At 37.6% G+C, this 13,407-nt stretch overlaps 1 protein-coding gene across 2 annotated transcripts in view; it reads left to right on the forward strand.

The window, feature by feature from the left end:
- Positions 1 to 12,462, forward strand: part of LOC112157616 (potassium channel subfamily K member 2) — a 32,656-nt gene extending 20,194 nt beyond the window's left edge. For both annotated transcript variants that reach the window (XM_024290448.2, XM_024290449.2), the window contains exons 6-7: positions 3,776 to 3,918; positions 10,720 to 12,462. In XM_024290448.2, coding sequence (XP_024146216.1) covers positions 3,776 to 3,918; positions 10,720 to 11,076 — 500 coding nt within the window. In that variant the 3' untranslated portion in view covers positions 11,077 to 12,462. The remainder of the gene's footprint in view (positions 1 to 3,775; positions 3,919 to 10,719) is intronic.
- Positions 12,463 to 13,407: the final 945 nt, after the last annotated feature.

Genomic DNA, 13,407 nt, shown 5'->3' on the forward strand with positions numbered 1-13,407 from the left:
TAAACTCCAAATTAGCCTAAAAAACCTTAATAAATGCCAATACCGTCCAAAAAGCTAGCAAAATGTCATTATAACTTAACTGTACTACACTCTGACTCCATATAATTTAAAGTAACGACTAATCAACTATTAAATTAGTCGTTGACTATTTTAAATGTCGATTAGTCGTCAATTAGTTGATTAATCGCGGCAGCCCTACACCAAGTCTTTCATATATCAAAATAGAACTGTGACAGAAAAAGCCTGAGGTAAATTCACAAGATTTGCACCACTTTAACAATTCACATTAAGCCTCTTCAACTGTGAGTACATGCGCTAGTATCAGGTTGCTACAAACCTGTGTGAACGCCATATGCTAGAAAAGTGTGTTCAAAAACCCACACGGAGTACACACATGCATGGTGTGTCTAGTATGGAGCATCACAGAAAGTAAACAAGAATTAATGTCAAATCCATTCATTTTTAGGAAGTAAAGTCCAAAAAAATAAAATAAATAAATTAAAATTACATACAGTATCAAACTAAAATAGTTGCTCAAAACATTAAATAATAACTCCACTACATTTTTAAAAAGATGCTAAATTCTTTAGTTTTATTTATTAAATTCACAAGTGGTAAACAGAAAGGAGAGAACAGCGTGGGAGGAACTGGCATATGTTCAGGTTGGACTCTGTTTGACTGAACCCACTTGGCAAACAACTGAACAGATTGACAAAATCTGGAACACAGAGCTGCTAAATGAAACTTCACTCAGCAGGCCTAATGATTATAGATTACACTATCTCCATCAGTCCCCACGAGTTACAGTAAACTAATTAGCTGAGATCTGTTTTTCAGAAAGAAAACACTGTAATGGATCATCTACAGGGAACACAGCAAACTCTGGGCAGCATATAGAGTATATACACAAACAGACCCTGATGATGAATGCATATGATGATGTGAATTTGTGTTAAAAGCATTTTCTGCCTGAGGAATACTGAAATCCTTTAAAACTTACTTCCAAATACTATGATCATTTTTGCAAAAATAATAAAGATTTGTACAGTAACTTGTAAATGTTGCTTTTTTTGCAATACCGTTCATAAGCTTTCCTTTATCAACTTAACATACATTAACGTAACATAGCCCTTAATATATGCCCTAGCTATGTTGTCATCATTTATAGTAATTAAAAAAAATTAAGTTTAGCTAATATTATAGCAACATGCTAACGTTTTGGCTATTTTTTTATTTACTGGGGTTTTTTTAGGCTAATTTAGAGTTTAGCTTCTATTTTAGCAACATGCTAACGTTTTTGACTAATTAAGTTTACTGAAGAATTTTAGGCAATTTTGCAGTTTAGCTAGTATTTAAGCAATGTGGTAATTTTTTTTGGCTAATTTGTTATCTACTGAGGTTTTTTAAGGCTAATTTAGAGTTTAGCTTCTATTTTAGCAACAGTTAGTTCACCGAGGAATTTTAGGCAATTTTGCAGTTTAGCTAGTATTTAAGCAATGAGCTAAGTTTTTTTGCTAATTTGGCATGTACTGAGGTTTTTTACTTTAATTTGGAGTTTAGCTCATATTTTAGCAACATGCTAATGCTTTTGGCTGATTTGTTATCTACTGAGGTATAGGCTAATTTAGAGTTTAGCTTCTACTTAAGCAACAAGCTAACGTTTTTGGCTAATTTGTCATCTACTTGGGTTTTTTTAGGCTAATTTAGAGTTTAGCTTCTATTTTAGCAACAGCCTAACTTTTTTGACTAATTTAATTTACTGAGGAATTTTAGGCTATTTTGGAGTTTAGCTAGGAGTTTTTAGAAATTTAGGTCAACTTCAGCACTCTTTCATAGTTCTTTAACAAAATTTCCAGACTTTTAGCAAATGTTACATTTTGCAAATAGTTTTTGCATTTTTAGCAAATCTCTTCATAAATTAAAATAAATGGCGCCTCCATTTTCAGCGAAAAACTTCAGCATCTTCAGTGACTACTTTTCTCAGAAAGCATTCACATTAGCAGGTAATGCAACTTTTCTAGTATTAAATAGAATAAGAGATTTTTGACAACGTGTTAGACCAAGAAATGTAGGATCTGGTATAATTAATCAGGTTTTTAAATGTTTTAGCTTTTAGTGGTCTCAGAAATGGATTGTTTGAGAACAATAACTGATAAATAAATTAAACTTTGTTTCTAAAGGGCTTCAAAGCAACCATTGCTAACCCACTAAAAATCATTGTTTTACAAAACACTAAAATACAAAATCAAAAAACGAGTAAATTACCTTTGAAAAAAAAGAATTGAACAAGACTAACCAGAAAAACAGAATTGGAGCTACAGAAAAAGCACAACATTCCCACTGCTGGTGTCTTGTATGTTGGACCTGTAAGAGCTGTTAGCTGCAGAGTGTAAAGCTCAACTCCATTTCTGAAATGTAAAAGTTCACAAATATAAAAAAGAGCAGGACCCTTAAGTACCTAAAAAGCAATCAGTGTAAAAAATAAAATGGAACAAATGGAAAAGTGCAAAATAGGAGTGAAATTGTTCTGTGTGTTGGTTAAAAATTGAGCAGCTGCATTTTGTTCCAGCTATAGAAGAAAATTGTGAGCTGGTGACACCTGAAAGTGTCTTGTAATAATAAAGCTGAGAGCTTGTAAAGGCGTGAACAGCCTTTTCCAAGTCCCCCGACTGCAGCAGATATTTACTTTGGCTATAAAAGATCTGAAAACAGGAGTTCGACATTTTAGTAAATCTGTTCATTAAACTTTGAATAATTTTCAGCAAAAGTTGAAATTATTGATCAAGATGTCTAAAATGCAAGTGACTGGTTTTAGGACAAACACAACTATCCAGCTGTAGAGTTTTGATCTAGATACCAACTCGTTTGAGGACAAAAAGACGTACATGGATCCATTTGTCTGTAATGGAGCTTGTGACAAGTATTTTCTAACTGCATTTTTTTTGTCTGGTCCTTCTCTAACCACAATTTGAATAAATCTTAACTTTCTTTATATGTGTCCTACATCATGAGAAAAAATGCTACAAGAATATGTTAAAAACTCACTTTTGAGTGAGTCTTTAAACATTTATGTAGAAAAACCCTCACATCATCAGCATAAAAGTGACATCACTCATTGTTTTTAATAGCTTAACCCAATGGCAACAAATACAGATAAACAGCACTGGGCTAAAAATAGAGCCTTGGGGGACTCCAGAGGTGAGAAGAGCAGTAGTGGAAGAAAAATCATTAAGTGTAACTGCAAAGGTTCTGCTAGAAACATAGGACTTAAGCCACGGAGGACGCTCGGCTGAGATAGAGGTGTGATAAATATAGAATGGTCCACACTGCCATAATATCCGGTATCAGGACCTGCTGAACGGGCTTATTGGAGTCCACTGATAAAACTCATTCTGCCTTTTCAGGAGTGCAGCTCAATGCTGTGTTTTGATCTAAAATCAGATGAAAGTTTTCTAAAAACAGAAGGGAGCCAAAAAAACAAAAAACCATTTGAAAAACTGTGTATAAAAGCATTAAATTATAGACAGATCTGAAGTGGAATCATAGATATGGATCAAGCAAATTTAATAGTGTTTTTATGAAGTTAGACAGTTGTTAATAAAAGACAATATTTCAACACAACTCTGATGTAATTGTGACCCTGCTTAAAAGTTTTGGCAGAAATTATGTCTAAAGGACATAGTGACCTCTTCTACACATCTTTATCAATAAATAAATGTTTTTTAACCCTTTTGTCCGACTCATGAAACCTGTGTTTTTGTTTTTTTGTCTCCAGGTGGGTCAGAGAGCCTAGAATACCTCAACTACTACAAACCCGTGGTGTGGTTCTGGATCCTGGTCGGTTTGGCATACTTTGCTGCTGTCCTCAGTATGATTGGAGACTGGTTTAGGGTAATCTCAAAGAAAACTAAAGAAGAGGTAAAAGAAAAAAAGATCATTTACAATGTCACACTGCGCAAACACAAGCAGGGGACTGCAAAGATGCACAGAAATAAAGGGGAGTAGTTCCAGAAGGTCAAAGGTAGCAAAGCAATCAACAGCCAAGCTCGTGCTTTTATCTAATGTAGAAACACATAACCTGACCTCCATCTTGCTGGAGGCCGTGTCATGCTGATTAATCTGTACTGTACAAATTTATAACAATAAATCCACCTGCACCGCCCCCAATATGTAACAGGATATTCGTTGTGTTGCCCCGCCCCTGCTGACACACTGTCACCTGTGATTGATTGTCAGCTAAGCGTATAACATTTTCATTCATGTAGACGCCCATCTTCTCCATCCTCGATTCCTAGACATTAAAGAACAGCTGCTGTTAGACCGAACGCTTTGAAGCTTCAACAATTTCATACCAGTTCCTGTTTTACAGTGCTATTCACTTTTTTGTGTTAGTCTTCTATAAGGAAATGTATTAAAACATAGCATACCTCTTTTATTAGTGTAAATGTAACGATGTCCATGATAGATCCAAGCACCCACTGGCCTGTTTAGCTCATGTTTTCAGCTTTTAAAAAGCAACTTTTTGGCGGTTTGCTTGACTTAAAGTTCAATTTGATAAAAACTAATATTTTTTAATTGAAATTATTAGAGCTTCTGTTAAGTGATCCAATGTTTCACTTTTTGCAGTGTAGGTGATATCCTCAAATAGAATTATAGATGTTGTAAAACTCCTCTTTACACACTTTATATATCATTTTCTCAGGAAAAAAAAATACATTTTTATGCTTTTCTCTCTTGCTTAAACTCTCAAAGTTCAAACTTTTGAAGAAAAATAAGTCCAATACTTTAGAACTAAAATAAACATTTCCTCACAAAAGGCGATAGCTAGAAAACATTGAAGGTGATAGCTGAAAACACTGAAGGCGAGACCTGAAAATACTGAAGGCGATAGCTAAAAAACGCTGAAGACGATAGTTGAAAATGATGAACGCGGTAGCTAGAAAATGATGAAGGTGATAGCTGAAAACGCTGAAGACGATAGCTGAAAATGATGAACGCGGTAGCTAGAAAACAATGAACACGATAGCTGAAAACGCTGAAGGCGTAGCTGAAAAGGCTTTAGCCGACAGCTGAAAACGTTGAAGGCGATAGCTAGAAAACGATGAAGGCGATAGCTGAAAATACTTAAGGCGATAGCTAAAAAATGTTGACGGCGATAACTAAAAAATGTTGACGGCGATAGCTAAAAAACGCTGAAGGCGATAGCTGAAAACGATGAATGCGATAGCTAGAAAACGATGAAGGTGATAGCTGAAAATGCTGAAGGCGATAGCTAGAAAACGATGAAGGCGATAGCTGAAAACGATGAAGGTGATAGCTGAAAACGCTGAAGACGATAGCTGAAAATGATGAACGCGGTAGCTAGAAAACAATGAACACGATAGCTGAAAACGCTGAAGGCGATAGCTGAAAAGGCTGAAGCCGACAGCTGAAAACGTTGAAGGCGATAGCTAGAAAACGATGAAGGCGATAGCTGAAAATACTTAAGGCGATAGCTAAAAAATGTTGACGGCGATAGCTAAAAAACGCTGAAGGCGATAGCTAGAAAACGATGAAGGTGATAGCTGAAAACGCTGAAGACGGTAGCTGAAAACGATGAACGCGATAGCTAGAAAACGATGAAGGTGATAGCTGAAAACGCTGAAGACGATAGCTGAAAACGATGAATGCGATAGCTAGAAAACGATGAAGGCGATAGCTAGAAAACGATGAAGGCGATAGCTAGAAAACGATGAAGGCGATAGCTAGAAAACGATGAAGGCGATAGCTGAAAATACTTAAAGCGATAGCTAAAAAATGTTGACGGCGATAACTAAAAAATGCTGAAGGCGATAGCTAGAAAACGATGAAAGTGATAGCTAGAAAACGATGAAGGCGATAACTGAAAACACAGAAGGCGAGAGCTGAAAATACTGAAGGCGATAGCTAAAAAATGTTGACGGCGATAGCTAAAAAACGCTGAAGGCGATAGCTAGAAAACGATGAAGGTGATAGCTGAAAACGCTGAAGACGATAGCTGAAGACGATGAACGCGATAGCTAGAAAACGATGAAGGTGATAGCTGAAAACGATGAAGGCGATAACTGAAAACACAGAAGGCGAGAGCTGAAAATACTGAAGGCGATAGCTAAAAAATGTTGACGGCGATAGCTAAAAAACGCTGAAGGCGATAGCTAGAAAACGATGAAGGTGATAGCTGAAAACGCTGAAGACGATAGCTGAAAACGATGAACGCGATAGCTAGAAAACGATGAAGGTGATAGCTGAAAACGCTGAAGACTATAGCTGAAAACGATGAATGCGATAGCTAGAAAATGATGAAGGTGATAGCTGAAAACACTGAAGGCGAGACCTGAAAATACTGAAGGCAATAGCTAAAAAATGTTGACGGCGATAGCTAAAAAACGATGAAGGCGATAGCTAAAAAACGATGAAGGCGATAGCTAGAAAACGATGAAGGCGATAGGTAGAAAACGATGAAGGCGATAGCTAAAAAACGATGAAGGCGATAGCTAAAAAACGATGAAGGCGATAGCTAAAAAACGATGAAGGCGATAACTGAAAATGCTGAAGGCGAGAGCTGAAAATGCTGAAGGCGAGAGCTGAAAATGCTGAAGGCGAGAGCTGAAAATGCTGAAGGCGAGAGCTAAAAAATGTTGACGCCGATAGCTAAAAAACGCTGAAGGCGATAGCTAGAAAACGATGAAGGTGATAGCTGAAAACGCTGAAGACGATAGCTGAAAACGATGAAGGCGATAGCTAGAAAACGATGAAGGTGATAGCTAGAAAACGATGAAGGTGATAGCTGAAAATGCTGAAGGCGATAGCTGAAAACGATGAACACGAAAGCTGAAAACGCTGAAGGCATAGCTGAAAAGGCTGAAGCCGACAGCTGAAAACGCTGAAGGCGTAGCTGAAAAGGCTGAAGGCGACAGCTGAAAACGCTGAAGGCAATAGCTGAAAACAATGAACACGATAGCTGAAAACGCTGAAGGCGTAGCTGAAAAGGCTGAAGCAGACAGCTGAAAACGCTGAAGGCGATAGCTGAAAACGATGAACATGATAGCTGAAAACGCTGAAGGCGTACCTGAAAAAGCTGAAGCAGACAGCTGACGCGGAAGCCGATAGCTGAAGACGCGGAAGCTGATAGCCTGCTAAAATATTTTTTTTAAATATCTAATTAGCCCTAAAGAACTGAAAAAGCCATAGCTAGCCAAAATAGCTAGCATGTAGCTGAAATATTAGCTAAACTCCAAAATAGTCTAAAAACCTTAATAAATGCCAAAATAGTCCAAAAAGCTAACAGAATGCCAATGTAACTTTCAACTTTACTACACTCTGACTCCATATAATATAAAGTAACAACTAATCGACTATTAAATTGGTTGTTGACTATTTCAATAGTCAATTAGTCGACTATTCATGTCAGCCCTACATGAGACGCAGCACAGAGGAGATTGATTGTCAAAGTCCACAGACACTGTGAACTTGGAACACCCACAGAAGCAGTTCTAATGGCTGACCAACCAAAATCTACCTAAAGAAAACAAATAAACAAAGCCCGCAAACCAAGATTACCAAGATCCAACCCCAAACTAAAATAACAAAACCCAGCAATGTAAGACTGATTTTACCAGTTTTCCAGGTTCCAGGTTTCCAGGTTCTCTGCAGAAGAGACAAATCTAAAGTCTGGCCTTGCAGTTTGAAGTAAACACCATCTCCTTAAGGATAGAGGAAAGTAAACTGCTCTACTGACATCCCCTACACTTAAAAAGCTGGAGGCCGCCCCCGATTTCAGCTCTTTGTTTGGTGACGTAAGAAAGGGAAGGTTTCTGTATAGAAGTCTGCAGTCATTCCTTCTGCACGATTACAGCTGTGGAGGCTGAGCGCTGCAGAGAATTAAATTACTGAGAAAAGGTTTTCATCGAGGGGGCTGGTGGTGCGGGAGGCGGGGTGACGGCGAGCAAAGAGCAAGGATGGAGATGAGTGTTTTTGCCCACACGTGTGCCATACATTTCGACTCAAGGACGCCTCCACCTTCACCTCAAAGAAGCGGTCTAATTCATTCTGAAGGTGACGCCTGTCTGCAAACATGAATACAACAAACAGCCCACCAATGTCTTAGCTGGGGGGGGTTCACTTAAGGTTCACCCAGAAAAATGGGAACTCAACGGAGGACTTTTATCTGTTTACTGCATGGAAAACATGCTGTGATTACAGTAATTATGCGGGACAGTCATCTGTTCTCCTCGGTTATACATTTATTTTTGATTTTCACATATCCTGTTGACATTTCTGACAAAGTGACCATTAACTGCAAGCACTCGGTGAAGGTTATGAAGTTCATTTGTGGCTTCGTTAATGTGTCGGAGTGCTCCAGGAAGGAGCTGCTCAATACATGTCTGAGGAAATGAATGAACATGCTGCTTCTGTAATTATTGGCCAGTTGTTTCTCATTAAGCCTTAAAGACCCACTCCAATGAAAATGCTGTTTTGAACATGTTTTTGTCGCATTTTTCTCATGATGGACAAATATTGACGTCCCCTTGCGATTAAAATAATGTTTTTTCTTGTTTTAACATGTATGTTTCTTATGAAAGAGAGCAAATGTAATAAGAAATAATTTCGTTTTTGCATTTCCACATTTTTGTGAGACACAGAGCTTCCATAATCTGAGCTACTCAGCTCAGCTCCAAAAGCCCCGCCCCCTCAGAGGAGATTTTGGAAACAGAAGTTTCAGCCTTTTTTTTTTTTAATTGTCATATGGTATCTTTAAAGACCCACTCCAATGAAAATGTTTTTTGACAAATATTAAGAACGTTAAGATTAAAATTGTGTTTAAGTATTTATTACTCAAATCATTGTAAATCAGGAGCTGACAAAAAATGCTGTTGGTAAAACTGTGACTTAGATCCATGAACGTCTTTGTTTTCCTTGTCTGAGCTGTAATTTGGGTCCAAACTGCACGACTGGATTGCTACAATATTTCTCACCATTTTTGTTGCACTGCTAATGTTAGCTTGGGGTTGTGAGAGGCTGTAAGATAAAGTGTTAACAGATGGATGTTGGGAAGGGGCGCGCTTATTCCCCACCAACAGTCTCGTCAACAACTCAGGTGAATTTCTAATGAACTCCTGCCGCTCTGCAGAAACTATGTCCCTAAAAAAGGCACAAGTTTTTAGATTTTGTCTTAAAACGACGTAATCACAACTAAAAGACCACCAGGAACGCTTTTAGATTAGGTCAGGGGTCAGCAACCTGCGGACATGTGGCTCTTTAGTTAAAATAAAAACGTTTTTAAAAAATTAAAAGAAGTAACTATAAAGGAAAAAGTAAGTAGTAGTAAAGCTTAAAAATAAATTCACTTAAACTTTATTCAACTAATTCACAAACACTTGAAGGATGGTGTGAATCATTTGACGAGGATCCTAACAACAGTAGTCATAATTCTCCATCAATCCTTCGTAGTTTATCAACCTCAATCTGACGCATTTGGATTCAATTTTGAGTGTCATTTATCACAAAAAAATAATTTACTGACAGTTAGCACAACCAGAATAAAAGCTAATTTAGGTGATAACCTGCCACAAACAATTTAAAAGTCGAATAATCGCCAATTATTTTTTACGATTAGTCGACTAATCAGGTTATACACAAACTGGATGTAAAACACACATCTTAACCATCATTAGCTTTAAACTAAATAAAAACTATATATATAGAATTACCTGTGATAACACTAGTGTGAATTCTGTAAGCTGAATTTGGCCGCTGAAAACGCTGAAGCTGATAGCCAGCTAAAATATTAGTTTAAAATTAGCCTAAAAAACTGAAAGCCTAAATTAGCCAAAACAGCTAGCATGGAGCTGAAATATTAGCTACTCTCCAAAAGCTTTAAAAAGCTAAAAAAAAAAAAAGTTCCTAAACTAGCAAAAATAATTAGCGTTTAGCTGAAATATTAGCTAAACTCCAAAATAGCCTAAAAAACCTTAATAAATACCAAAATGTTCCAAAAAGCTAGCTTGATGCTATTATCAATTTTAGCTTTTCTACACTCCGATCTCAAATAATATCAAATAACGACTAATCGACTAGTCAACTATTTCAAGAGTCGATTAGTCGACTAATCTTGGCAGCCCTAATATAATCCACTGGATTATAAAGCAGATTTTCTATTTTTTAGCAAATTGAAGTATTTAAAGTGTATCTCAAGGTTTTAATATATAGTATCGGTCAGTTAATTAGCTCTGATTTAGTTGTTGTTGGCTATATTTATGAATATGTGGCTGAAATTTACCAGAAAAAGTAAAATATTTTTTTACTACTGATGACTTTACACTTCCTACCACATTTGCTGCATTGACATACATGATCCTATGGATGTCTTTTATTTTGAAAGGAAGTCATGCAATGCTCTGTCAAAAGTTATAAACTATTTAAAAAAAACAAACTAATTTTTCTTCATGTTTATGTTTTATTTATGCCAAGAAAGCACAATCGGAAAAATATAAATATAAATCAGTGTTTTATTTTTCTAAAGAGTGAGTGAAGACTTTGTGGCTCCTTCTGGGGTTTGGTTGGCGATCAAACTGATCAAAAAAATGATCAGAGTGGGACCTCAACAAGACTCTAGTTAGAATCTCTGTTTGGTAGTGCAGGTGATAAACGAACATTTAGCTGCGCTGGCTTCTGGTGACGACCTTCCTCGTGTCTCCGCAGGTTGGAGAGTTCCGTGCACACGCAGCCGAGTGGACGGCCAACGTCTCCGCCGAGTTCAAAGAGACCCGCAGGCGGCTCAGCGTCGACATTTATGACAGGTTCCAGCGAGCGGCATCCATCAAGCGCAAGCTGTCATCCGAGCTGGGAATTAACACGTCCCTCAACCCTGAAATCACTCCTGGCAAGAGAACGTTGTCAGCCAACCTGTGTGAGGACAGAGACGCCTACCCTAACCTGACACTCTCCCTCAGCCCCGTTCCCGGCGCCCTGACCCGGAACGGCAGCCTGTTCTTGAACGGGCTCAGCCCGGACTACGCCGACCGGCGGGAAGTCGCCATCGTTGAAAACCTCAAATGAAGCAAGAGAAAGTTTTTTTTTTTTTTTTTTTTCACCTGATTGATTAGGATTGGAAAGACGAACGTGCGCCTGTGCTCATCGATCGAGCGTCGCCCACGCTGTGCCCGTCTGCGCTCATTAAGGAGATTGTTTTTCTTAAGCACAGATCAATCCTCAAGCTGTGCACAAGCGTGCGCCGCTCCGTCCCACCCGGTTACAAAGACTATATACATAAATTAAAAAGAAGTACTTGTGTGTCCCTGCCAGTCTGATTGGCAGCTTTGTCACTGAGCCAAACTGAAGAATGTTTCCCCGGCTGGAACAAAAGATTGTATCTGAGGCGGGAAGGAAACAAAGGCTCGCATCCTTTCCGCATGACAAACACGTGTGCATTCAGATATAGGAAGCAATAGATGCTCAGCTGTTTGGATTTCTACTCTCAACAGACTGGAAGTCTTGTGCCACAGGAAAAGTCATGATTTTTGTCCTGTTTTTGCTGTCAGTTTCTTACATTGTATGGATTTGTATGCCTTGCATTCACCGGTCTGTCGTCCCTCACTGAAGCAATGAATGTTTTTAGATTTCATCTGAAGTAATAATCCAGGAGTGCCTTATTGAAAATCCCACTGAACAACTGAGCAGCTTTTTTCTGAAGCTCAGCGCTGATGATGTTTCTAGCATGTTCCATGGAAGTATCGAACGCTCAAAAGCCATCCTGTGTTTTCTGAAGAGTCTTTCGTTTGCACGAGAAACGACAAGTGGACGAACTGAGATGAGTGCTGCACCGCTCCACCTGAAACCAAAGCAGAGATCCCGATCTTCAGTCCGATTGAGTTATTTTTGAAATAATGCACTTTTCCCCGTGGAACTGGAACACAGAAGCTTATTTTCTGCATTTGAATGTTCAGGCCAGTACTGAATGTACAACCTTTATCTGTTCAGCGGCCAACACTCTTCGTAGGAATGGATGTATTGCTTTAATCCAGGGGTCCCCAAACTTTTTCTTGTGAGGGCCTTCTCTGATGGGGGGCCGGGGTCCGTTTGTAGGCTAACAGAAAAAGTGTAACAATCATAGTCAAAACGTAAACATTTATGGTTTTCCAGGAAGCCACACATAGCCACATTTTAAATAATTCACTCCTGTCATCTTCACAGAAAAAAATGATACAAAACATCTTAAAAACTAGAGATATAGCATTAACTGCAATAGATTAATGGCTGGAGATGCTTAAATTGATAGCTAAAAGCACTGAAGCTAGTAGCTGAAAATGCTGAAGCTGATAGCTAGTTAACATATTTGCACCAACATTTGCAAGTGCCAAATTAGCCAAAAAAAACTCAAAAAGTTCTAAATTAGCCAAAACAGCTAGCATGTAGCTAAAATATTAGCAAAACTTCAAAATATCCTAAAAAACTGAAAAAGCATAAATTAGCCAAAACAGCTAGCATGTAGCTGAAATCTTAGCTATACGTCAAATTAGCCTAAAAAACAGAAAAAAATGTCTAATTTAGCCAAAACAACTAGCATGTAGCTGAAATATTAGCTAAACTTCAAAATATCCTAAAAAACGTAAAAACTGAAAAGAGACGAAATTAGCCAAAACAGCTAGCATGTAGCTGAAATATTAGCTAAAATCCAAAATAGCCTATAAAACAAAAACTCCACATTTGGCCCGCGGGCCGTAGTTTGGGGACCCCTGCTATAAACAAAGCCCCTCTGTGGGTTATTGAATGTGACTGAGATGAATCAGGAGGATTGTTTCTTAGCGTGTGAATATGCTAGTTGTTTATGGTGCATGTTTAAGGCCTTAAACACACCTGCTGTTAAAACTTTTCAGTGTCCGATCCTGCAGCAGCAGGAAAAAAAAACAGGAAAACTTAAATATATTTCATCAAAGTTCCCAGAAACTCATTCAATTTTAATAAAAAGTAGGTCACTAATGCCTTTCTCAAATATCCTGGTTATTGAAATATTGTGTAAACTGGAAGAATAAGTTTAATCATCAAGAAAACCTGCTTAGAAAAGATTGAATTGATTAAGAAACCAGAAATTGTCAATAAAGTTTTCTATAAGACTAGATGCATGGCAAAAAATACGTTAAAATAAGTGAATGAATAAACTTTACAAGAATAAAGTCATAAAATTATGAGAAAAAAGTCCTAATTTTATCTTTTTATTATTTTATTTTTTATTAGTTAAAATGTATAATTCATACAATCTACTTACAGAACAGCATTAAGATGAAGACCAATTCTTATTAATCTCTCCTCCATTCTTATTATCTCATGTGATACAGATTAATGATAAATGAGTTGGTATAATTAAAACAAACTCATAATGAAAACCCATAA

This window comes from Oryzias melastigma, linkage group LG24 (genome assembly GCF_002922805.2).
Source record: "Oryzias melastigma strain HK-1 linkage group LG24, ASM292280v2, whole genome shotgun sequence".
NCBI lineage: Eukaryota > Metazoa > Chordata > Actinopteri > Beloniformes > Adrianichthyidae > Oryzias > Oryzias melastigma.